The sequence below is a fragment of the Pseudorca crassidens genome, chromosome 19 (assembly GCF_039906515.1).
Source record: "Pseudorca crassidens isolate mPseCra1 chromosome 19, mPseCra1.hap1, whole genome shotgun sequence".
NCBI classification, from domain to species: Eukaryota; Metazoa; Chordata; class Mammalia; order Artiodactyla; family Delphinidae; genus Pseudorca; species Pseudorca crassidens.
Window position 1 is genome coordinate 9,443,545 of NC_090314.1, and position 27,530 is coordinate 9,471,074.

The window sequence follows — 27,530 nt, forward strand, 5'->3', positions numbered from 1 at the left end:
TTCAGGACACGTCTTTAATAACAGCAACGATCATTACTCTGTCTATGAACGTGTACAATGCAGTGGGCGCTCTGGCCAAAGCCGTCTAAGAGAAGATGTTCCTGTGGATGGTCACCCGCATCAACCAGCAGCTGGACACCAAGCAACCCAGGCAGTACTTCACTGGGGTCTTGGACATCACTGGCTTTGAGATCTTTGACGCGAGTTGTTTGCACCAATGACAAGCCTCAAAGCACCCTTCTGCTTTGTGTCTGCTTTGCTGAGTCTCCACTGGATTTTCCAAACTCACTCCAACTCTTTGGTATTCGAAATACCCAGTTTAACAGCCTGAAGCAGCTGTGCATCAACTTCACCAATGAGAAGCTGCAGCAGTTCTTCAACCACCACATGTTCGTGCTGGAGCAGGAGGAGTACAAGAAGGAGGGCATCGAGTGGGAGTTCATCGACTTCCGGATGGACCTGGCCGCCTGCATTGAGCTCATCGAGAAGGTACCTGCTGTGTGCACTCAGCAGCCGCCCCTCGCCGACCTGCTGCTTGACACTGCAGCTCATACCCGCCCTGTATGCACTCTGCCTTGGTCCAGCCGATGGGCATCTTCTCCAGCCTGGAAGAGGAGTGCATGTTCCCCAAGGCCACAGACACCTCCTTCAAGAACAAGCTGTATGACCAGCATCTTGGAAAGTCTGTCTAGTTCCAGAAGCCCAAGGTGGTTAAAGGCAGGGCTGAGGCCCACTTCTCCCTGGTGCGCTACGTCAGCACTGTGGACTACAACATTGCCGGCTGGCTGGAGAAGAACAAGGACCCCCTGAACGAGATGGTGGTCGGGCTGTACCAGAATTCCACAGTGAAGATTCTGGCTTTCCTTTTCTCTGAGGAAACATCTGAAGCAGGTAATTATCAACAGAATTAATCTTTTACTTCATGTATAAAACTGAGGCAGAGAAAGCCTGTACTATGAGTGCTTGTGATTTCTCTTCCCCTTAGAGGGTGGCGGTACAAAGAAAGGCGGCAAGAAGAAGGGTTCTTCTTGCCAGACCGTGTCAGTTGTCTTCAGGGTACAAACTTCACTTTCTCTCTCTACTTAGCTTCAGGAAGTTAAATTTTACTTTACTATGTGGGGAAGGGTAAATAATCTTGCAAGGATTCTAGAACTAAATATGGCTCCAGGAGACAGGTCAGCAGGTAGTGGTAGCATTGACTCTCACAGGAAGGTGTGGGGTAGCTTGGAAGAGAGAGCTCAGTATATAGGAGACACAGGTGCCAGGTCAGAGTCAGTATGAGACGGTAAAATTCAATATTGGGGCTGGGAAATAAGGTCATTTGACACTTAAAAGCTGCTTCTGGGAGAAGATTAAGCAAAACATGAGATTTTCTTTGGGAGCATCCAAATGGGGTAGGTGCTTAGGTGTATACTGGCGTAAAACTGAAATGAGTAGATTGTGAAAGGTGAGGATAGAAAAATAGTGGTAGGATTTGGAGGCTGATCTAAAGAAGAAAATAAGAAATCAGGTGTGACAAGAAATAGCTTTTTAAGGAAAATTTACTTACTTTTGACAATCCTATCTGTAATAACTGAAGTTCTAGTTATTCTGAAAAATCAGGATTTCCATAGGGTGGAAAACCTCTCACATTGGCAAGATGGCTATCCGTTTTCTGCCAATTCGCAGAACAAGGCATTAAAAGGCCCCTTTCTACGAAACCAGCAGGAAGACACAGCTACGTAATTATAAGGAATAAGCATGTGCTAGAGAAGCAGATACAATTGAAAGTTGGGTAAAGAAAGAAATGGGAGAGCTGGAAGAAGATTTTGAGTTTTTTGTAAATCGGACCATATTATCTAGGCAAAAGATTATGGGTAGAGTATTTCCATATGTTAAAATGCCGTAACTTTATAACATATGCTAGGAAATTCAACAGGAATGAATAACCACTTCAACAGCGAGTTTATAATGCACAAAGATAGGGAAAATAGAGATATTTCCAGAGATAACCCTCTGCAAATTCAATCTGGATACTAATCATTGAAATTAAAACAGTATCATGGACCATGATAATTATGTCTATAAATATGAATGTACAAAAATAGTGTATTTTAAACCAAATATTCACATGGTTCCACAGGAGAATTTGAGTAAGCTGATGACCAGCCTGAGAAGCACTCACCCCCACTTTGCACAGTACATCGTTCCCAGTGAAACCAAAACCCCTGGTAAGATACTTCTGATATCCAGACAAGCTCTAGTGTAATTTCTCATCAGACTATTATATGGAAAATGTATCTCCCTTTAGGGGCCATGGATCATGAGCTTGTCCTGAACCAGCTGAGGTGTAACGGTGTGCTGGAGGGCATCCTCATCTGCAGGAAGGGGTTCCCAAGCAGAATCCTGTATGCAGACTTCAAACACAGGTCAGACTTTCTCACTGTGAATTATTTTACAAGGTTCTTGTTATTTCATTTTTCAATGAAATAATCCTATCCTTTATAACTTCTATTAAAATTGAAGAGCAACAAATTTAACAGACTCCGTATTGATATACCAAAAGTTTGACACCCTTTGAATATACAAAGACTAGATAAAGAGATAGATACGATCGCTTGTTTATCTGTGTTAGACTACCCAACAGTTAAGTTGTTTCTATAATAAGGCAGGAAGATTTCTTGTTGGTGACAACAGCTCTATCATTTATTTGTTTGGCTTAAACAGACACAAGATATTAAATGCAAGTGCAATTCCCGAAGGACAATTCATTGACAGCAAGAAGGCTTCTGAGAAGCTCCTTGGGTCCATCGACATTGACCACACCCAGTATAAATCTGGTCACACCAAGGTAATAGTCTCTAAGGCCCACCAGACCCTATGCCTGTCGCTTTGGAGTTTATGTAAAGTTTCTGATCTGCAACTCTGCCCACGCATAGGTCTTCTTCAAAGCTGGCCTTCTGGGGCTCCTAGAGGAGATGCGAGATGACAAGCTGGCCCATCTGATTACTCGAACCCAGGCCAGGTGCAGAGGGTTCTTGGCAAGAGTGGAGTACCAGAAGATGGTGGAGGGGAGGTAAAATAGGAAATGTTACTAAACCCCATCAGCCTAGGCCTTTTAATTCTGTTTCCTGTTATACCTGACTTTGAACATTTCTGTTCCTATCACAGAGGGTCCATCTTCTATATCCAGTACAATATTCGTGTTTTCATGAATGTGAAAGACTGGTCCTGGATGAAGGTATATTTCAAAATCAAGCCCCTCCTCAAGAGTGCAGAGACAGGGAAGGAGACGGCCACCATGAACGAAGGATTTGAGAAGACCAAAGAAGAGGTAGCTAAGTCAGAGGCAAAATGGAAAGAACTTGAAGAGAAAATAGTAACTCTGATGCAAGAGAAAAATGACCTGCAGCTCCAGGTTCAATTTGTGAGTATCAGAAGCCTTTGCTTGCAATCTGATGCTAAAATTTCAATTCAGCAGTTGCTAGGAGAGAGTCTAAATTCCACCTTATTAAGGGACTGATTATCAATCTTTCTTAATTCACAACTCCTCTGAATGTTCCATAAAATTTCATATACAATATTACTAAAAAGCTCTGTGGTAGGATTCCTTTCTGTTGAGAAGGGAAAAATAAAAGCATTTTTCCTTTCCCCCTGTTGTTTCTCCTACCAAAATATGGGCAGTAAAGAAAGTGATCTTTGTTCCCTAAGATTCTCTCCGCTGAAAAATGCAAATAAGAGCAGTGAAGAAAGAACAATGTTGACAGTGAAGAGCGAGGAGACTTTATGATGAGAATGTATCAACTCAAAACCCATATTCTGAATTTTAAAATCTATGGTCCCCTGGCAATTTCCCTCTCAACTATATCTTTAGAAAGTCTCTAGGACCTGAAAGAATAAGATCATCGCAAAGATAATGGCAATACTTTCTATAAATAGTGTCAATTAGGCAAAGCATGAGAAATAGTACTGGTGTTCTTGTTTTGATGTCCCAAGAAATATCCAAAGGCTTGAGAAGAACTATTTGATCAACACCACTATCTAACCCATTTCTGTGACCCAAATGCCAAGAAAATTTCAGCTGCCACCACTGAAATCAACAACAGAAACATTAAAAGCTACTCTCTAGTTCTCTGAATTTAGAAGGGAATCTGCACTGGTTCCAGTGGGCGCACAGGTTTTAGACACATAACTAGAAAAATTAAAGAAAAATGAATTATAACTACCTAGGCTGGCACTGTGACTTTCCTTGTGGTTTAGGAGACAATGGTTTTCCAAATTGAGGAGGGGTTCATCACACCATTAAGAATCAAGAGATAATTGTATGGAAGTTAATTTCTCTCAGTATAGTATGATCCAAGTATAATCAGTATAACTGATCTAAGTATGCTCTTCTCAGAATAATATGACTTCTTTTCAACATTATTCTATCAACTACCCATTTAATAAATATTTCATGAAGTTCCAAGCATTAGGGATACAACCTTGAGCAAGAGACATAGTCCCTGCCCTCAGAGGGTTTATATTCCAACTCCTATTTCTTCTCCTAAGAAACACGCTTGCTACTTCTCTAGCACCACCTTCGAAAATGTTCCGTTCCCCTTAGTTCTTCCGCATGCTCCCATTAATTCCACCCATTCTGTCACTGCAGCATGTATCTTCCCTTTAATTCACTTTTCTGCTAAATATCCAACCATTTCCTTTGCTTTCCATATACTAAACTGTTCTGGAAAATAATATTAAATAAATAAAACTAACTGAAGTTATATACCAACACATTAAACACAGGTTATCATGCAGGGGAGTAAAAGAATTTCCTTGACCCTCTTAGGGTTCCTTGGCTGCGTCTGAAACTTAAACTGACAAAGAATGACAGGAGAAAAACAAACAAATTTTATTTAATTTTTATGTGTACATGGGAGCCTTCCAAGAGAATAAAGACCTAAAGAAGTGGCCAGAGCATGGAGCTTTTATACCCTTTAGACAAAGAAATGATAAATATGTGAAGAACTGACAAGACAAAGGGGTCTGGACTGGGGTAGTAAGTGATGAAGAAATAACTAGGAAGATAAGGGTTAGTTTAACAAGGTTTGTTTATACAGCCTTCTCAGTCCTAAATTCCCCACCTCTTGTGATAAGAATGTCTTCTTTCCTCCCAGTACAGGGAGGGGACCTTCCACATGGAAGTTTTATGACCTGTTTCAGGGAAGAAGGCTGAGGGGAATGGGTCAGGGTGGGCTTCCTATTTCTGCTCTTTTCTCAAACTCCTTTAGCTTAAGATATTCATTACGCCAAGGTACCATACTTTGGGATAGTGTATCCTGAACCCCATCATTAATAAGTATAATTTTATTATAAATTCATCAGGAATTATGACAAATTCCTTTTTTAAAAATCTCCAGTGCCGTAAGTGGAGTGCCCAATAAATATTTCCTAAATGATGGAAAGCTAATAAAAATTAACCAAAAGCTTTAAAGCACCATTTACTTGTTTGGTTTCAAAATCTTAATAAAATCTGAAAATGTCCACAGAACAAGATCTAAAAGTGTCTACTGTCCCTTCTCAGGAAACAGCTAGCTTGGCTGATGCAGAAGACAGATGTGACCAGCTGATCAAAACCAAAATCCAGCTCGAGGCAAAGATCAAGGAGGTGACTAAGAGAGCTGAAGATGAGGAAGAGATCAATTCTGAGCTGACGGCCAAGAACAGGAAACTGGAGGACGAATGTTCGGAACTGAAGAAAGACACAGATGACCTTGAGCTGACACTGGCCAAGGTTGAGAAGGAGAAACATGCCACAGAGAACAAGGTATGAAATATATTTGTATACAGCATATAGAGACTCTGCCATCTAACTAAGCTGCTTTAGAGCAGAGATAATCTCTTCCTTAACCTTTCTAGATGAAAAACCTCACAGAAGAGATGACAGGCCTGGACGAAGTCATAGCTAAGCTGACCAAGGAGAAGAAGGCCCTCCAGGAGGCCCACCAGCAGACCCTGGATGACCTGCAGGCAGAAGAGGACAAAGTGAACACCCTGAACAAAGCTAAAGCCAAGCTAGAGCAGCAAGTGGATGACGTAAGTCTAGGATTAGCAAGGAACTTATTTTCTTTGAAAGGAAGCTAAGCAATCCTTTTGACGCAACATTATTTGTATTTAGCTTGAAGGGTCTTTGGAGCAAGAAAAGAAACTGCGAATGGACTTAGAGCCAAGAGGAAGCTGGAGGGTGACCTAAAATTGGCCCAAGAATCCACAATGGATATAGAAAATGATAAGCAGCAACTTGATGAAAAACTCCGAAAGTGAGAGAGTTCAATTGTAACCTGCTCATTGTCTGGATCTCAAAAATATTACTTCGCAGCACACAGAAAAAAACAAATAATGACATCTTTAACTTTTGTATTTAATGAAAATGGTATAGTACTGACTTGTAAAACATGCACTTAGCACTTCCTCAACACCAGCAGTACAAAAACGTTCAGTTACACATAGAGAAGAAGACTGGCAAGAGGACAGAGTATGAGCTAATGTGTTGCTCTCCTAACAGGAAAGAGTTTGAAATGAGCAGCCTGCAAAGCAAGATTGAAGATGAACAAACACCTGGCATTCAACTGCAGAAGAAGATCAAGGAGTTACAGGTAAGTCCATGATTTCCATCAGTTTCATTCAACATGACAAAATACTAACACAAAGGAGCTGACGTTGAGCTTTTCCCCACTGCCAGACACGCATCGAGGAGCTGGAGGAGGAGATAGAGGCAGAGCGGGCCTCCCACGCCAAAGCTGAGAAGCAGCGCTGGGACCTCTCCCGGGAGCTGGAGGAGATCAGCGAGCGGCTAGAGGAGGCGGGCGGCGTCACATCCACCCAGATAGAGCTCAACAAGAAGCGGGAGGCCGAGTTCCTGAAGCTGTGCCAGGACCTGGAGGAGGCCACCCTGCAGCACGAGGCCACGGCGGCCACGCTGAGGAAGAAGCACGCGGACAGTGTGGCCGAGCTGGGGGAGCAGATTGACAACCTGCAGAGGGTCAAGCAGAAGCTGGAGAAGGAGAAGAGTGAGCTGAAGATGGAGATTGATGACCTTGCTAGCAACGTGGAGACTGTCTCCAAAGCCAAGGTACAATCATGATTTAAGTCTTGTAGAGATTTCTGTAGGACAGGTGTGAGTGAGCCTTTCAAGAATCACTAGTAACTGGCAGAAGGAGATTATGGCAGGAGGCTGGTCGCAGGAAGGGCAACTCCCATGTCATGGGGCCAAGTGCTCCCTCTTTACAGGAGAAGAGCTGTCCCCAAAGAATATGCATCCTGAAAACTCAAGTTCTTTCCAATAAAAAATACAATTCAATGATGTATTTTGAAATTTTTGAAACACCTCACCTTGACTAGGCTTTTTGTTTTTCCCTTAAGCACAAATACATAACCTGCTTCTCAAAGAAATTTCATGAGCTGAGTCATCAAGTATCACTATTCTCATATCACAGATAAGCCAACTGAGTAAAGGCTTAGTTTCACAAAGCAATTTCGTGGCAGTACGTTTAGACTATGTGTCTTGTTACTCTTTCCATCACAAACTAAGGCCTCAGTTGTTGTTGTTGTTGTTGTTTTGTAAAGGTAGTTTATTCTCAAAATAAGTGAGTACTGCAGCTCCTATGGAATGCTTAGATTATTGCAAATTTCTATGGTCCAAATACTTGCTTAAGATGCCATTTACCACTTTTTGAATGCAGGGAAACCTTGAAAAGATGTGCCGCGCTCTAGAAGACCAAGTGAGTGAACTTAAGACGAAGGAGGAAGAGCAGCAGCGGCTGCTCAGTGACCTGACGGCTCAGAGAGCGCACCTGCAGACGGAATCAGGTGGGCCATCTACCAGTGTTGACCTTGAATGATAAATTTATCTTGGCTATCCAGTTGCTGAAAAACTCTACACTGAGTTATTTGAGCTCACCTATGACTTCCCTGGGAGGAGCCGCTCATATGAACACCTTATTGACCACCAGCATGGACTACTTTCTTCCTTTCTGTCTTTTTGGTTTTGGGTTTGTTTTCTTTTAAATAGAGACCCAGGCTCTCTTATTTTTTAACACTTTAAAGCAGATTTCACTCTAATCTAAAAGTTATCTAATAAAAAAGTGTATCCTGACAGTATTTACTTTTGCTTTTCAAAGTGCTTCCACAAGTTAATTACTTTTTTACCCTCATTAGTCTGTGTAATGTTATCTCCATTTTAAAGATGTCGGATTATGGTAGTGGTGAAATGACCTGTCCAAGAACGCTTACTCCAGTCTTTTCCCTGAAGTCTTGCCAATTGCCGGTAGCACCACAGTTAAGTAGGGAAATATGCAGGACCACAATCCAGCCAGGAGCATTCAAGTGAGGTACACAGAGTTTTGATTATCCAAATTGGAGGGTCTCTGCATTTACTCCTCCCCCTATCAACTTGTCCAACTTTCTACTAAAGTTCTTCTCCCCAAGTGAGAGGTAACAAGATGGAAATTGTTTTGTGGGTCATTTGGACCATTAACGTAATAGGTAGATCAAATTGTTGGAGAACCACTTTACTCTTTCATATTCATTCAAATATTGTTCTTTCTAGAACAAAGCTCAAGTAAGGCTTTTATTATTGTTATACAGTTGATAAGTACACTTTATGAAAAGGAAAAACTGTATTCGCAAATAATCAGAATGCTCCCTGTAGTTCCTTTTCCTCATTACATGTTTACTCCTAGTAATTTAGTGGTATGAAAAAAAAAAATGAAAGCTGTGATTCTTATTAAATGTTAAAGAGATAAGGCTTACAGGTAACCAGTTCAAAAATGGTGCTGAAAGTGTTTTCTCTCTTTTTAACATAATACAGTTGACCCTTGAACAACATAGGTTTGAACAGTGTGGGTCCACTTATACGTGATTTTTTTCCTATAAAAACATACCACAGTACTAGATGATCCACAGTTGGTTGAATCCATGGATGTGAAAAAAGAGGGCTGACTGTAAAGTTATAAGCAGATTTGCAACCACGCAGAGGGTCGAAACCCCTAACCCCGATTGTTCGAGGGTCAACTATATAGTGTATTTTCTGAATTATGGTGCTTAAAGAATGGGAGACAAATTTAAATGCCACTTAGTTTAAGAACTAATTAGTTATCCACAAACCAACTCATTCTTGGGGTGGAAAGACACTTGATTGTTTCTTAATATAAAAATTCTTCCAGGATTTTCCTTCAAACATCATTTCAGAGGGGACTGCTCAAAGTCTCCTATTTTCCAAAGAATAAATTCTGTTTCAATCAAGTTTCAGTGAAAGGTAAACTAGTACAACACTGTTGCCTTACACAAAAAACACTGGAATGGTTTTTGTTGGTTTGATTTACATTTTTTTTCACGTATTTCTTCACCAGTTTCTATTGTGATCAAATAATTTGAAATAGCTCCCCAAATCTTTTGTGTTGTTCAGAAGCGTGTAATCTGCCTCAGTCTTCCCTACTTCTCATTTTCACATAGATGTCCTCACCAGGGTTGAAGTGGAAATTGGTGGTTTGCTAAAAGCCACACTCTCCATCACGTTTCAGACCCAGTTCCCTTTCCCCGCTCCAGTTTGTAATTTAGAGCTTTAACTTCCAAAGTAAGGTTGAGTTTTCTGGTTCTAGATCTTTATAGGTGAATACTCATGACAGCTAGATGAAAAGGACTCATTAGTTTCTCAGCTCTCGAGGGGCAAACAAGCATTCACACAACAGACAGAAGAACTGAAAAGGCAGCTTGAAGAGGAGAGAAAGGTTAGCCCTACTTACAGCTGTTGTTTCTGTCATTATCCTTGCTTTTGAGATTGTTTTCTGCTTACTTCTACAGATTTTCTTCTGGTGGCCTACAGGAGCTTAGGGACTAAACATCACCTTAAAGATATAAAATTAAGTCACCAATCTCTATGTTCTCAGGCCAAGAGCGCCCTGGCCCACGCCCTGCAGTCCTCCCGCCACGACTGTGACCTGCTGCGGGAACAGTATGAGGAAGAGCAGGAAGCCAAGGCTGAGCTGCAAGCTGCAGAGGTCAATGTCCAAGGCCAACAGTGAGGTGGCCCAGTGGAGGACCAAATACAAGACGGACGCCATCCAGCGCACAGAGGAGCTGGAGGAGGCTAAGTATGAATGAAAATAGCTCTGTTAACAATCAAAGTGCACCTGATATTAAATACCACATGGGCAAATGTCCATTGCTCCCCAAATAAAAACCTACGAAAAATCATGCATGACATAAACCTAAGCAAGAAAAACAAATACTCTAGGTTGTCTAGGGAAAGAAGTTAAGTTAGAGGGTAGAAGGAAAAAGGACATAGTGCAAGAGGAAGCTGAATGATTATTTTTTAAAAGGGGAACTTCTGACATCATCCTATCCATACAGGTGTAGATAGAATGAGTCAATTATACTCTCCCGTGCTGCTCCTCCGTCTTAGCCATTAATGGAAAAATCGGTCCAGGGTGACAGATATGTAAGAGAAAAATAATCAGACTTTAAAGCACAGCTCCTCCTTTTGAGATGTAAAAACATGGTTATCTGTAGAGGAAAAAAGAATACAGTGTTAAAGACTAAAAAGTAGACACTAAGAAATAACACATATTGTTGTTAAAGGTCTAAATATTCAATGCAATCAAAGGTTCAACACTGAACTTAAGAGGGAGAATCTTATTCAACAGAAAGTTTAAGGAAGGGACCTTCTCATTCAAGAGAAAGTTTCAGGAGAGATCTAGTCATTTATTCTGTGAATAATGTAGAGCCAGATAGGAATTATAATGTTTTGGTGGATGCCTTAGAAGAGTTTCTGAGTGACCATTCACTTCTACTGTCCTTATTTCACTTTTTAGGAATAAGCTGGCCCAGCGTCTGAAAGATGCCGAGGAACACGTAGAAGCTGTGAACGCCAAATGCGCTTCCCTTGAGAAGACCAAGCAGCGGCTCCAGAATGAGGTCAAGGACCTCATGACTGATGTGGAAAGGACAAACGCCGCCTGTGCAGCCCTGAACAAAAAGCAAAGGAACTTCGATAAGGTAATTTCTGCACCAGTTTCTGTCTCAGCATTCAACATGTGATTAAGGAGAGCCTCCCACCTTCCATGTGCCTATTCACACCATCCGAGGGCTGTTCTCAGCAGCTCCAGCTCCACGAGTAGGTGGGGAGGAGTGGGGACTCCTGTGCTTTCTACTCTTCTCATTCATAATTATTTTTCAGTCCCCGATCATCTCAACTCTGTTTGAAAGTTGCCAGAATAAATGGTTTTCATCCCACCAAACTTTCTCCACTCAATTTCTTGACCATTCCTTGCCCCTCAGGTCCTATCAGAATGGAAACAGAAGTATGAAGAAACTAATGCTGAACTTGAAGCTTCCCAGAAGGAGTCCTGCACCCTCAGCACAGAGCTGTTCAAGGTTAAGAATGCTTATGAGGAATCCTTAGACCAACGTGAAACCTTGAAGTGGGAAAACAAGAATTTGCAACGTGAGGACACTTTACCTTTTCTTCAACAAAAGATTTGAAAGAATGTTTTCCCTCACTGAATGAATTTTTAATTTTTTTTTTCATGAACAGAGGAGATTTCTGACCTCACTGAGCAGATTGCAGAAGGAGGGAAACATAAATGAACTGGAGAAAATAAAGAAAAAAGTGGAACAAGAAAAGTCTGAAATTCAGGCTGCTTTAGAAGAGGCAGAGGTAGACTCTAAAACCATTTTGAGAGGAATTAAGATCTAATACCTGCAAGAATCAAGAGAAAAGAAAAATAATTTTTACTCTGGGTAATAAATATGAGGATGGAAAACTGACCATGCATACAACTAACATAACTGGACATCGGTACGCTAGACACCGAGAAAGCAAAGATGAATAAGTTAAGGGCCCTGCCCCCATGGGCATTAGCTAGCTAGGGAGACAGAATTATACAAAACCAACAACACCACATGGCAGAAATTTCTGTAACAATGGAAAAAAGATGCATTATAGTAGCACAAAGGTAGGAACTAATTCCTATCTCTAGAATACCATGCACTTCCATTCCCTGCTAATGTCACCCCTTGCTGTCATTAAGGCATCTCTTGAACATGAGGAGGGAAAGATCCTGCACATCCAGCTGGAGTTGAACCAAGTCAAGTCTGAAGTTGACAGGAAAATTGCTGAAAAGGATGAGGAAATTGACCAGCTGAAGAGGAACCACATTAGAGTCGTGGAGTCCATGCAGAGCACGCTGGATGCTGAGATCCGGAGCAGAAATGATGCCATCAGGCTCAAGAAGAAGATGGAGGGAGACCTCAATGAAATGGAAATCCAGCTGAACCACGCCAACCGCACGGCTGCTGAGGCCCTGAAGAACTACAGGAACACCCAAGCCATCCTCAAGGTAAATGGGCTCAGGAGATGGTCCCAGGGCAGTTGGGGTGACTGCAGCCCTGAGAACAAGGTGTCTCAATGATCGTTCATTCCACAGGATACCCAGCTCCACCTGGATGATGCTCTCTGGGGCCAAGAGGACCTGAAGGAGCAGCTGGCGATCGTGGAGCGCAGAGCCAACCTGCTGCAGGCCGAGATCGAGGAGCTGCGGGCCACCCTGGAGCAGACGGAGAGGAGCAGGAAGATGGCGGAGCAGGAGCTCCTGGATGCCAGCGAGCGCGTCCAGCTCCTGCACACCCAGGTGAGTATAACATAAAAGTAAAAAATACAGTGGACTGGAAATGAAATTCTTGCTCAAATCTTAGTACTATCTAAAAATGTATTCATAATGTTTTATGGAGGTTAAAGTTTAAAATATCTTTGGATTAACAATATTTTTGTTTATATGAACTGTGACATTCAGAGTTGACTGTCTTGTAAAAGTATATTGTCAACTCAGATAATTTATGGAACAAGAAGGGATACTAATTAGTTACCTTAATTAATTAGTTTGTGGGTTCATTAGAACATTGGACATTGTAATTTTGCTCTCATGTACTCAGTATTTCTAAATTTGATATTTTAACCAGAACACCAGCCTGATCAACACGAAAAAGAAGCTGGAGACAGACATCTCCCAAATCCAGGGAGAGATGGAGGACATTATCCAAGAAGCTCGCAATGCAGAAGAGAAGGCCAAGAAGGCCATCACTGACGTGAGCAGAGGGCCACATGGGGGTGGTCAAGTTAGAATCTTGATGGGCTGTCTCAGCTCTCTCTACTGGTTTTATTTTACTGCTAATTAGGCGGTCATGATGGCCGAGGAGCTGAAGAAGGAGCAGGACACCAGCGCCCACCTGGAGCGGATGAAGAAGAACCTGGAGCAGACGGTGAAGGACCTGCAGCACCACCTGGACGAGGCTGAGCAGCTGGCCCTGAAGGGCGGGAAGAAGCAGATCCAGAAGCTGGAGGCCAGGGTGGGTCTCCCAGCCTGTTCAATTCCCAGCCTGTTCATGCTGCTAGTTACAGCCAAGTGGCTAAACACCTTTGTCCTCTTCCAGGTGAGGGAGCTTGAAAATGAGGTTGAAAATGAACAGAAGCGCAACGTTGAGGCTGTCAAGGGTCTTTGGAAACATGACAGAAGAGTGAAGGAACTTACTTACTAGGTGATCAGCCTTTCCATATAATTCAAGCCTACTGCTTTCAAGAAAATAAAAATGAGTTGTTTTCAAACAATGACACTATTTGCTACCTCTTTCATTCCAGACTGAGGAGGACCGCAAGAATGTCCTCAGGCTACAGGACTTGGTGAACAAATTACAAACCAAAGTTAAAGCTTATAAGAGACAAGCTGAAGAGGCTGTAAGTACCTCCCCAGTGAGAGAGAAAGGTTCAGGAACAGGGCCAGGATTTGTGGAGACTAAAGCTCATAGAATTTAAGAGGCTTTCATTAAGGCAAAGAAGACTAAATTGGGAACACAAAATTAGGTTTGAAAATGAGTATTTATTTAGAATGAAAAAAATCGTACCACTAATTATTGGATCCTTAGAGATTCGGGTTCATTTCTTCTGAGACCTCTAGCAGTTTTCCAGACAAAGCAGTGTAGAGATGCATCTTGGTTACAACCCACCTCCCTCCCTAACTAGAACACTCTACTCCCAGCAATTCCCAGCACCCATAGGGGCTGTGCAAATGAGCACTCTGAATCTAAGCCTTATTTAAGTACATGATGAATCGACCTCAGAACATTTCTTTTCCATTTGGCTGCAGTTATCCTTCTCATCCTGTTAATTCTAAAACCTTCCTTAAGGTTCTCCACACCCAATACTACCACAGTGCCTACTTTTTAAAGTTTGTTCCACAGAAACAAGGCTGACTCAAATTCCTGCTACTTTGATATCCCTGTTGTCACTGTAGCATCTTAAGTTTGTCAGGAAGAGAGTCAAGTGAGAGAGAGTGAACAGGGGGTTGTAAGCCCACCAACACAGAGGTGAATATGTGGGATGCCCTACCCCAAATAGGTACATCATCAAAGAACAGAACCTTTTGCTTTCTCACTCATGAAGCAAATTCTATAGCTGCTCTTAGTAACAAAGGCAGTAAGAATCAGAAAATGTCAAATTTTCTTGTTCTCTCAAATGCATTTCTTTTCTCAGGAGGAACAAGCCAATGTCAACCTTGCCAAATTCCACGAGATCCAGCACGAGCTGGAAGAGGCCGAGGAAAGGGCTGACACTGCCGAGTCGCAGGTCAACAAGCGGCGGGTGAAGAGCCGGGAGGTTCACACAAAAGTCATAAGTGAAGAGTAATTCATTCAAATGCTGAAAGGTGACCAAAGAAATGCACAAAATGTGAAGTTCTTTGTCACTGTCATATGTCATTGTAATGTCAAGGAAATAAATCTGCAGAGAATTTTGCAATCTAAAAATACATGTGTCTCTTCATTACAAGCTCAATAGTGCTATTAGAACTAATTCATTTATTCAACATTTGTTATGCTCCTACTGTGTGCAGTCAGAGGCAATGACAAAAAACGAATGTGGTCAGGGAACCAACTTTAATAGAAGGCAAATGAAATGAAGTGGTCTAAGAGGATGCAAAGGTAGTTAATGGGATACTCAATTCCATTCAACCAATTTTATTGAGTGTCAAGAACGTGTCTGTACAGAAATTGGTACCAAGGATATGACAACCATCCCTGCTTTTGAAGAGCTCAAGCCAGCAAGTGACAGCAATTCAAACAGATGCTGGTACAATTTGCGTACTCTGAGAGAAGCATGAAAACAAAGTGTGGTAATAACATAGCGTGAGATGTGAACCTGGGGAATCCAGAAAGGTTTCTCAAGGGAGATGGAATTAGCTCCTAAAAGATGAGTAAATAGTTATCATGTGAAAGAGAAAAGGAGATGGCCATTCTAAGAAGAGAAAACAAGCATGAGATTTCAGAGTAGTTGAAGCAGAGGCTCCATGAACAAAGGGCATCCGAGAAGGCCAGAGATAGAAGCTGAGACCTGACTATGAGGGGTTCAGCCTCACATGCAGGGCTAAGGAATTAGGACACGTATCTAACCGGTCAAATTTCACAAGGAGGAGAGGTGACGCAATTCTGGCAGTAGCGTGGAGGATGAAGGAGGATAGGAAAGACCAGACCCTAGAAATACTATGGAGGCTTTTTAAATGAGATACACCAGAGATGACAGTGACAGAAATGAACAAGAACGCAGAATGAAAGCAGGGTTCCAACACTGGTATAAAGAAAGGCCCAGGAGAGCACTGGGGAGGTTAGACAGTTTGACAGCATTCCCAGTTACTTTGTGGTTATAGATTTTTATTTCTGTCTGGGGGGAAATTTTTTTCCTCTGAACCACATACCTCTCCAACAAAAAGGACAGAACTTTTTAGATAAATCTTCCTGTTGACCTAATTTCTACATACAATTCTGCTTACCAAGGAACCTGAATTTTCTCAGTACCATACATATTTTAAGCAGGAACCAGACAAATAATTTCTTAATATCAAAAAGAATGTGACTGAAATTTTATCATAGCTGTTGCCAAAGTGGGGGATGGGGAGCAGTGATACTTGTTTAAAGCGTACAATTTGGCTTCGCTGTGTAGACATTTTAAAAATAACATAGCTGAATACCAATTTATTCTTTTACAGTGGTGGATACCCCTTGCTAATGAGGAGGCTGCTTTTGGGGAATCTCTTTCCCCGGTGTGAGAATCCTAATTAGCAGTAAGAAGCCTGCTTCATGAGAAGAGAATTTAAAAGGGGTAGAAAATAATTATAAGGAATATTTTACCTAGGCCACGATGAAGACTAATGAAATATCCTGCCTAGAGTAAGCATTTATTATCAAATTTTAATTAAACTCTGCAGAGTTAACCTATTGACCTCAAAAGCAATGAGCAACTGCTTTATTATTCTGTCTCCTAACTATTTAAATAATTGCTTATGTAGAGAGTTGAGAGTGGATTTCATTATCTAGGGGTCAATTACTCTGGTGTCCCTGATTAAAGCAGCAAGGATTTGGAGTCACAACTATGCTAGTTAATATTCTTCTTCATCTTCCTCACAGATTAAGTGATTCATAGACCTATTTCCTTATATCTTACAAGAAAACCACACATGATCATCTATAAATACTTATAACACTCTTTGTATTTTCTTTAATTGATATGAGGGATCATTGAGATTTGGGAACTGTTTCTAAACTATTGATACTGGATAAGAGAATCTAAACAGGATACAAGCAAGGAGAGAGCAGGAGGCTGACTCCAAAACCAACTTTAAATCAGGAAAAGTAGAGGTAGTTTAAGTGATTCCTCCCTGATAAGTAGCTCTTAGACTAACTGTATTGGAAAGAAATTGAGACTGGGAGAAGACTGTGAAAAGTTACAAAGGGCAAGGGACATTTTCCCTAACTTATTGATGAACCTATTTAAAATATACACATAGGGAACTAGGTAGAGACAACCATGCCCTAGTGCTTTTGGTATCCAGCCAGGTATCATTAAACTAATAAAATCTCCTAAGAATTTATACTAAGGCCAGTTTCTTTACCACTCTATGTTCTGAGGCCTTAAAGGCCATGGTCACTGAAAGCAAAATCTGGGACCACTGACATACTGATACTTGGAAATACCATGAATCTTCTTCCCTCGGCTCAATTCGTAACTGTTCACATAACCAAGAGATACCAAGAACAGAAGAAATCTCAAAACATTACCTCCAAACATTACTCCAAAACATTACCTCCCTGTCTATCAATCTTATATCTAAATAGCTTCCTATTAGAGACTGAATACTTGGCATCTTGGAGGATGTTCACTTTAATCTCTTATTAAATTGAAAATATACTAATTTCAGCTAATACCCTAGCTAGAATTATTGGCTATTCAACTAAGAAAGTATCTAAAAGAAAGAGGTCTCTTGAGATGTGCCGGAAGGAAGGCAACCCTGAGGGAGGGCAAGGGGGAGATAAGAAAATATGTCCACAAAGGCCATTTATTAACAATTTTGCTGAGGGGTGACTCTGAGCATTAAGACCTCCAGCATCCTTCCTCATGAGCCAAGGGATTATGCGAACCTCCACATCAGTGGTGTTCAAGTGTAGCATGCATCAGAATCATCTGGAGGACTTGGTAAAACACAGATTTTGGGGTCCCACTTCCAGAGTTCCTAATTCAGTAGGTCCATGTTGGGGCCAAGAATCTGCATTTCTAACAAGTTCCAGGTGATGCTGATGCTGCTGGTCCAGGGACTACATTCTGAAAACCACAGCTCTATATCATGACCAAGTATTTCACAAAGGAATTACATATAATGTACTACAGCCCCACATTAGAGATGACAATGACAGAAATTAATAAGAACGCAGAATGAAAGCAGGGTTCCAACAGTGGTATAAAGAAAGGCCCAGAAGAGCACTGAGGGAGTTAGACAGTTTCACAGCATTCACGGAAGATGAGACTTTCATGCTTGCTAGCCAGTAATGGGACCCCACAAATGGTGCCAGTAAAGATGACATGGGGAAGAGGAAAACAAATACCGTGTGCTAACACATATATATGGAATCTAAAAGAAAAAAAGAAAATGGTCAGAAGAACCTAGGGGCAAGACGGGAATAAAGACGCAGACCTACTAGAGAATGGACTTGAGGATATGGGGAGGGGGAAGGATAATAAGCTGGGACAAAGTGAGAGAGTGGCATGGACATATATACACTACCAAATGTAAAATAGATAGCTAGTGAGAAGCAGCCACATAGCACAGGGAGATCAGCTCGGTGCTTTGTGACCACCTAGAGGGGTGGGGTAGGGAGGGTGGGAGGGAGGGAGATGCAAGAGGGAAGAGATGTGGGGATATATGTATATGTATAGCTGATTCACTTTGTTATAAAGCAGAAACTGACACACCACTGTAAAGCAATTATACTCTAATACAGATGTTAAAAAAACAAAACAAAACAAAAAATACCTGGTTAACTCAGGTATGGCTTCACTCAGTGTTTTTTTAATGTTCTATAGAGATAATTTGGAAAATACAGAAAAATAAAAAAATATTTCCTAATCCAATTTCTCAGAAATAACTTGGATTCCATCCAAGTTACTTATAGATTTTAAAAGTACTGGATTCCATACAGTACTGGATTCCACCCAGTACTTTTAAAATCTATAAATAGATTTATAAAATTAAAAACATATTGTATATATGTATATAATTGTGTATGTTTATATAAGCATGAAGTAAGGTGTGAAGGAAACTGACCAAATTGTTAACACTAACTATATTAATTGGGTCATGGGGTGATACTGACTTACTACAACATGTGATGTGACTTACTACAGTGAGCATGCATTATAGTAGGAAGAAAAAAGAAAATAAATAAAGAATGTTATATGCTGTGTTTTTCAGTTAAGATTGTGTTGTGAACATGTATCCATGCTACCAAATATTTTTCAAAAAAAAAAAAAAAAATGACATGGGGATCCCTGACTCTCAACCATCAGGCAACAACAAGGCACCTCTTGTCCTTCTCCCTGTCAGAGGAGGCCTAGTAGAAAGTCAGCATTTTCACCATTGCCCAGTGGTAATGAGGCCACCACCTCCCAACTGCGGTGTCAGAGGAGAACACATGGGAGCCACCTATCCCCACTCACGAATAATAAGGAGACTTCCCTCTCAGGTGTCAACAGAAGGAAACCTGGACGCGTACCTGGAAGTATTGAATTGCCACCACCCCCCTTACCTTGACAGAACAATGTCACAGGAAACCAGATAAAAGGTTTAAATGGGATCCAAAATCTCAGAATGTAATACAAAAATGTCCAGGCTTCAGTTGAAGATCACTCACCATTCAAGAAGATCTCGCACTGAATGAAAAAGGATAAATGAATGGAAAAAGCCAAAATCAAGATGATAGAGATATCGGAATTATCTGACAAAGATTTTAAAGCATCTACAATAAAAATGCTTCAAGGAGCAATTATGAACCTGCTTAAAACAAATGTAAAAATATAAAGTCTCAGCAAAGAAACAGAAGATCTAAAAATAACAAATGGAAACTTTAGAAATGAAAAATAAATAACAAATTTTTAAAACTCAATAAATGGGCTCAATGGAAAAGTGGAGGGGACAGAGGAAAGAATCAGTGAACTGGAATATAGAGCAGAAATAACCCAATCTAAAGAATTGAAAGAAAATGGAAAGGAAAAATGTACAGAGCCTAAGGGCTCTGTGGCTCCATAACAAAAAAATATAAGATTCATGTTATCAGAGTGCTAGATAAAGAGAAGGAAGAGAGTGAAAAAGTACTCAAAGAAATAATGGCTGAAAAGTTCTAAATTTGGCAAGAGACATAACCTACAGATTTAATAGGGAGTTTATCCCAATAGGATAAACTCAGAGAATCCACAGCAAGACGTATCATAAACTTCTGAATACTAAAAGCAAAGAAAAATACCTTGGAAGCAGCCAGAGATACCATTTATTCAAATAATCGAGAATTTCTCACCAGAAACCGGGGAGGCCAGAAAGAAGTGATAGGATATGTTTCAGGTGCTAAAAGAAAAGAACTGTCAACCCAGAATTTTGTTTTCAGGAAAAAAAATATGCTTCAGGAATGAAAGGAAAATCAAGGCATTCTCAGAAAAGTGAAAACTAAGAAAATTGTCATCAGCATACCTATCCTAAAAGAATGGCGAAAGAAAGTCCTCTAAATAGAAAGGAAACAATAAAGGAAGAAACCCTGGAACATCAAAAAGGAAAGAACACAGGAATCAAAAATAGTAGTAGATACAACCGGCTTTCTCTTCTTAAGTTTTCTAAGTTATGTTTAATGATTGAAGCAAAAATATACCACTGTCTGATGTGGCTATAAATGTATGTGAGAGGAAATATTTAAGACAATTGTATCAATAAATAGGGGAGAGTAAAGGGACTTATAGGGAGGTAAAGTTTCTATATTTCACTTGAACTGATAACATGACAACAAAAGAAGACAATGGTAAGTTTTCTATATACATAGCTAAAGCAACTACAAAAATGACATGCAAAGAAATACACACCTACACTCTCACACACACACACACACACCCCAATACTATAGGAAGGACCAATTTCTGGTAAGACAGCCTGAGGAGTCCCACTGACCCTTTGCCCAGTGAAACTGGTGAAAATTACTTTAAAAACAACAATATTGAAAGCCTTCGGAAATGGTCCTAAGGGAAAACAGCAAATGAAGAAATGTCTATCAAGAAAATCTATAAAAATTCTGTAAGAAAGGTAAGGGTCTGTGACTTTTTTTTTTTGCCACGCAGCATGTGGGATCTTAGTTCCCCGACCCCTGCATTGGAGGTGTGGAGTCTTAACCACTGGACCACCAGGGAAGTCCCTAAGGGTCTGCAATATTTGAATCAAGATCACTTCCTCTCTTCCACCCTCCCAGCTCAGAGAAAAAGGGACTCCACTCCCAATTACTAAAGCCAAGAAGAACACAGGCTGCTCCCAGACAGAGCACTTTCTTCCCAGGAAGGACAAGACATCAGTATTTCTCATTCTCCCTCCAGCTACCAGTTTCTGAGGCTAACTCCTTGGAAAGTGCAGTCATGAGGTGGGGGCTCTCTCCTTCCCAGCCATCCCTCATGGAATAAAGGCTCTTTCATGGATCCAGTGTGCTTAGAGCACTGAGGCCCTGATTAAACCTACATCTGCTTTCTAAGGTGCTGGTTCCACTCCAAGAGGGATAAGCCAAGAGGACCTCAGGCACCAGCAAGTGCTCAGCTCCTAGAGTAGGAGTGTCACTAGCAGAGAAGTTAACAGTTGTGCCTACCACCAGCTCCAAAGCCTTGGCTCAGAGACTTTGCCTGAGGGGAGAAGCAGGTCATAAAACAGAGCGCTCCTAATATTTGCCCAAAGGAACTGATTTCATTTGCAAAAGAGGGCAGAGAAGTTCAAGCCTAACTTCACTCTCAAGGACAGCAGAAGTTGTGAAAGGAAATTGGGAAAGATGCATGATACAGGTTAACCTGTAGGCCAGCTAGCATTCAGGAGACACTATGGAATACTAGTTAGGAGGAATCCTACAGGTGTAAGAACAAATATCAAACACTGACCTCAGAAGCTATTTTTTTAAAGGAGCCAGAATTTTATTGGATTAATCTGTAGAACAATCTATGCCCAAGGGCATTATTAAAAACAATAAAGTAATCAGCCAGAAATTAGTGGAGTTTAACAGTCAGATGTGGTCAGGAAAAGACAGAAAAAGAGCTTTATCAAAACCACCGCCATCCTAAGGTGACTGTAGGCATACCAAAACTGCACTTCTAAGGGGAGTAACATCAGAGGTTTAAGCCTATCGGTAGGAAATAAACTTCATTAAAATAAGTCAGCCAGTTAAAAAAAATAAATAAGCAAATAAAACTAACAAGCCCTGAGAATGGTGGCAGCACCCAGAGTTGCTACAACATATTATCTAAAATGTCTAGTTTCCAACAAAAAATTATGAGGCATACAAAGAAACAATTATGACCTGTACACTGAAAAAAGAAGGTGACATGAGCTGCCTGTGACAGTAACCAGATGTTGGATTTAACAGAAAACACATCAAAATAGCAATTATAAATATGTTCACAGAGATAAAATAAATCATGATAAAAGGAAGTAAAGGAAGGCACGATGACAATTTCACATCAAATAGAAACTATCAATAAACAGAAATTATTGGGACTTCCCTGATGGTCCAGTGGATAAGACTCCACGTTCTCAATGCAGGGGGCCCAGGTTCGATCCCTGGTCTGGGAACTAGATCCCACATGCACGCCGCAACTAAGATTCCCTTGCTGCAACTAAGAGTCCACATGCTGCAACTAAGAAGCTTGCATGCCACAACTAAAACCCAGTGCAGGGGTTTCCCTGTGGCGCAGTGGTTAAGAATCCACCTGCCAATGCAGGGGACATGGGTTTGAGCCCTGGTCCAGGAAGATCCCACATGCCATGGAGCAACTAAGCCCATGCGCCACAACTACTGAGCCTGCGCTCCAGAACTAGCAAGCCACAACTCCTTAAGCCCGGGCACCTAGAGTCCGAGCTCTGCAACAAGAGAAGTCACCGCAGTGAGAAGCCGGTGCATCGCAACGAAGAGTAGTCCGCGCACTGCAACAAAGAGTAGCCTCCGCTCACTGCAACTAGAGAAAACCCGCACACAGCAACAAAGATCCAATGTAACCAAAAATAAATAAATAAAATAAATAAATTAAAAAGAAAAACCCAGTGCAGTCAAAATATAAATAAATAAATATATATTTTTTAAAGACAGAAATTATTTTAAAGGAACCAAATTGAATTCTGGAATTGAAAAGCACAATAACAAATAAAAATTCATTAGAGGGGGGCTTCCCTGGTGGGGCAGTGGTTGAGAGTCCACCTGCCAATGCAGGGGACACAGGTTCATGCCCTGGTCCGGGAAGATCCCACATGCCGTGGAGCGGCTAGGCCTGTGAGCCATGGCCTCTGAGCCTGCGCGTCTGGAGCCTATGCTCCGCAACAGGAGAGGCCACAACAGTGAGAGGCCCGCGTACCGCAAAAAAAAAAAAAAAAAAAAAAATTCATTAGAGGGGCTTAACAGTATATTTGAACAGAAAGAAAGAATAAGCAAGCTTGAAGGCAGAGTGATAGAGACTATGCAAACCAAAGAACAGAGGAGAAAAAAATGGAAAAAAAAAATCAGAGAAACATGAAAAACCATTAAACACACCAGTATATGTGTAATGGGAGTACCAGAAAGAGAGGAGAGAGAAAAAGACAACCTACCAAATGAAAGAAGATATGTGCAAATCATATGTCCATTAATGGGTTAATATCCAAAATACATAAAGAATTCATACAACTCAACAACCAAAAAATAAACAACCTGATTAAAAAATAGGCAGAGGAGTTCACTAGACATTTTTTCCACAGATCACATACAGATGGCCAACAGGCACATGAAAAGATTTTCAACATCACTAACTATCAGGGAAATGCAAATCAAAACGACAGTGAGACATCACCTTAAGCCTGTTAGAACAGCTATTATCAAAAAGGCAAGAAGTAACAAGTGTTGGTGAAGATGTAAAGAAAAGGGAACCCTCATGCATTGCTGATGGGAATGTAAATTAGTGTAGCCACTACGGAAAACAGTATGGAGATTGCTCAAAAAGTTAAGAATAGAACTACCATATGATCCAGCTATCCCACTTCTGGGTATTTATCCAGAGATTATGAAAACATTAATTAAAAAAGATACATGCGGGGCTCCCCTGGTGGCGCAGTGGTTGAGAGTCCGCCTGCCGATGCAGGGGACACGGGTCCGTGCCCCAGTCTGGGAGGATCCCACATGCCACGGAGCGGCTGGGCCCGTGAGCCATGGCCGCTGAGCCTGCGCGTCTGGAGCCTGTGCTCCGCAACGGGAGAGGCCACAACAGTGAGAGGTCTGCATACCGCAAAAAAAAAAAAAAAAAAAAAAAAAAAATATATGCACTCCTATGTTCATCACAGCATTATTTACAACAGCCAAGATATGAAAATGACCTAAGTGTCCACTAATGGATGAATGGATAAAGAAGATGTGGTAATATATAGAATACTACTCAGCCATAAAAAAGGTGAAATCTTGTCATATACAACAACATGGATGGACCTTGAGGGTATTACGCTAAATGAAATAAATCAGATGGAAAAAGACGAATACTGTATGATTTCACTAATATGTGGACTAAACAAACAAAAACAACCGAAACAAAATAAACAAAAGCAAACACAGATACAGAGAACAGAGTAGAGTAGTGGTTACCAGAGGAGAAGGGGGTTGGGGGAGGGAAAAATGGGTAAAGGGGGTCAACTATATGGTGACTAGATAGAAACTAAACCTTTGGTGGTAAGCACACCATAGTGCATACAGAAGTTGAAATGTAATACTGTACACATAAAAGTTATATAATGTTATAAACCAATAAAAAAGCAAACAGTCCAATAAAAATGGGCAAAAGACTTTCACAGACACTTTCAAAAAAAAGATATGTGAAGGTCCAATAACCAAATTAAAAGATGCTCAGTATCACTGGTCTAGAGAATACAGATTAAAACCACAAGGAGCAGGCTCCGCCCCCAGCCCGAGACTTGGAGGCGTCCCACCCCCGAGCGAGCGCCCCTTTCCATCCCTCTCCAAGGAGGGCCTGCGGGGTTCAGCAGGGGCGAGTTTCGGTGTCTAAAGCCTTCCTTTTCCCATAATGTGCGCATAGCCGTGTGGAAGAAAGGCTCTTGGTGCTGCAGCCAGAGTCAGTGTTGTGCCTCTGAGGTGGGAGAGCCAACTTCAGGACACTGGTCCACAAGAGACCTCCAAGCCCCACATAATATCAAACAGCGAAAATCTCCCAGAGATCTCCATCTCAACACCAGCACCCAGCTTCACTCAACAACAAGCAAGCTACAGTGCTGGACACCCTAAGCTAAACAACTAGCAAGACAGGAACACAACCCCACCCATTAGCAGAGAGGCTGCCTAAAATCATAATAAGTCCACAGACACCCCACAACACACCACCAGAAAGACAAGATCCAGCCTCATCCACCAGAACACAGGTACTAGTCCCCTACACCAAGAAGCCTACACAACCCACTGAACCAACTTTAGCCACTGGGGACATACACCAAAAACAACAGGAACTACAAACCTGTAGCCTGCAAAAAGGAGACCCCAAACACATAAGATAGGCAAAATGAGAAGACAGAAAAACACACAGCAGATGAAGGAGCAAGATAAAAACCCACCAGACCTAACAAATGAAGAGGAAATAGGCAGTCTACCTGAAAAAGAATTCAGAATAATGATAGTAAAGATGATCCAAAATCTTGGAAATAGAATAGAGAAAATGCAAGAAACATTTAACAAGGACCTAGAAGAACTAAAGATGAAACAAGCAACAATGAACAACACAATAAATGAAATGAAAAATACTCTAGAAGGAATCAATAGCAGAATAACTGAGGCAGAAGAACAGATAAGTGACCTGGAAGATAAAATAGTGGAAATAACTACTGCAGAGCAGAATAAAGAAAAAAGAATGAAAAGGACTGAGGACAGTCTCAGAGACCTCTGGGACAACATTAAACACACCAACATTTGAACTATAGGGGTTCCAGAAGAAGAAGAGAAAAAGAAAGGGACTGAGAAAATATTTGAAGAGATTATAGTTGAAAACTTCCCTAATATGGGAAAGGAAACAGTTAATCAAGTCCAGGAAGCACAGCTAATCCCATACAGGAAAAATCCAAGGAGAAACACGCCAAGACACATATTAATCAAACTGTCAAAAATTAAATACAAAGAAAACATATTAAAAGCAGCAAGGGAAAAATAACAAATAACACACAAGGGAATCCCCATAAGGTTAACAGCTGATCTCTCAGCAGAAACTCTGCAAGCCAGAAGGGAGTGGCAGGACATATTTAAAGTGATGAAGGAGAAAAACCTACAACCAAGATTACTCTACCCAGCAAGGATCTCATTCAGATTTGTTGGAGAAATTAAAACCTTTACAGACAAGCAAAAGCTGAGAGTTCAGTACCACCAAACGAGCTTTACAACAAATGCTAAAGGAACTTCTCTAGGCAAGAAACACAAGAGAAGGAAAAGATCTACAATAACAAACCCAAAACAAGTAAGAAAATGGGAAGAGGAACATACATATCGAAAATTACCTTAAATGTAAATGGATTAAATGCTCCCACCAAAAGAGAGACTGGCTGAATGGATACAAAAACAAGACCCATACATATGCTGTCTACAAGAGACCCACTTCAGACCTAGAGACACATACAGACTGAAAGTAAGGGGATGGAAAAAGATATTCCATGCAAATGGAAACCAAAAGAAAGCTGGAGTAGCAATTCTCATATCAGACAAAATAGACTTTAAAATAAAGACTATTAGAAGAGACAAAGAAGGACACTACATAATGATCAAGGGATCGATCCAAGAAGAAGATATAACAACTGTAAATATTTATGCACCCAACATAGGAGCACCTCAATACATAAGGCAAATGCTAACAGCCATAAAAGGGGAAATCGACAGTAACACATTCATAGTAGGGGACTTTTAACACCCCACTTTCACCAATGGACTGATCATCCAAAATGAAAATAAATAAGGAAACACAAGCTTCAAATGACACATTAAACAAGATGGACTTAATTGATATTTATAGGACATACCATCCAAAAACAACAGAATACACATTTTCCTCAAGTGCTCATGGAACGTTCTCCAGGATAGATAATATCTTGGGTCAAAAATCAAGCCTTGGTAAATTTAAGGAAATTGAAATTGTATCAAGTATCTTTTCCGACCACAACGCTATGAGACTAGATATCAATTACAGGAAAAGATCTGGAAAAAATACAAACACATGGAGGCTAAACAATACACTACTTAATAACGAAGTGATCACTGAAGAAATCAAAGACGAAATCAAAAAATACCTAGAAAAAAATGACAATGGAGACACGACGACCCAAAACCTATGGGATGCAGCAAAAGCAGTTCTAACAGGGAAGTTTATAGCAATACAATCCTACCTCAAGAAACAAGAAAAATCTCAAATAAACAACCTAACCTTGCACCTAAAGCAATTAGAGAAAGAAGAACAAAAAAAATCTAAAGTTACCAGAAGGAAAGAAATCATAAAGATCAGATCAGAAATAAATGAAAAAGAAATGAAGGAAACGATAGCAAAGATCAATAAAACTAAAAGCTGGTTCTTTGACAAGATAAACAAAATTGATAAACCATTAGCCAGACTCATCAAGAAAAAAAGGGAGAAGACTCAAATCAACAGAATTAGAAATGAAAAAGGAGAAGTAACAACTGACACTGCAGAAATACAAAAGATCATGAGAGATTACTACAAGCAACTCTATGCCAATAAAATGGACAACCTGGAAGAAATGGACAAATTCTTAGAAATGCACAACATGCCAAGACTGAATCAGGAAGAAATAGAAAATATGAACAGACCAATCACAAGCACTGAAATTGAAACTGTGATTAAAAATCTTCCAACAAACAAAAGCCCAGGACCAGATGGCTTCACAGGC

General features: G+C 40.8%; 1 protein-coding gene and 1 long non-coding RNA gene across 2 annotated transcripts in view; one reads left to right on the plus strand and one right to left on the minus strand.

The window, feature by feature from the left end:
* Positions 1 to 27,530, minus strand: part of LOC137212305 (uncharacterized) — a 181,940-nt gene that overhangs the window by 98,335 nt on the left and 56,075 nt on the right. The window lies entirely within an intron of this gene.
* Positions 43 to 14,817, plus strand: LOC137212301 (myosin-1-like). Its single transcript, XM_067715541.1, is given in 29 exon segments — positions 43 to 489; positions 585 to 891; positions 986 to 1,056; positions 2,123 to 2,210; positions 2,291 to 2,408; positions 2,707 to 2,830; positions 2,919 to 3,055; positions 3,151 to 3,406; positions 5,546 to 5,788; positions 5,881 to 6,057; positions 6,140 to 6,179; positions 6,182 to 6,281; positions 6,527 to 6,617; positions 6,704 to 7,093; positions 7,704 to 7,830; positions 9,631 to 9,749; positions 9,909 to 10,004; positions 10,006 to 10,112; positions 10,833 to 11,016; positions 11,299 to 11,464; positions 11,555 to 11,597; positions 11,599 to 11,677; positions 12,051 to 12,359; positions 12,447 to 12,650; positions 12,979 to 13,104; positions 13,195 to 13,365; positions 13,450 to 13,554; positions 13,655 to 13,750; positions 14,546 to 14,817. Coding segments are annotated over 29 exon segments (4,659 nt in total). The 5' UTR covers positions 43 to 57; the 3' UTR covers positions 14,699 to 14,817.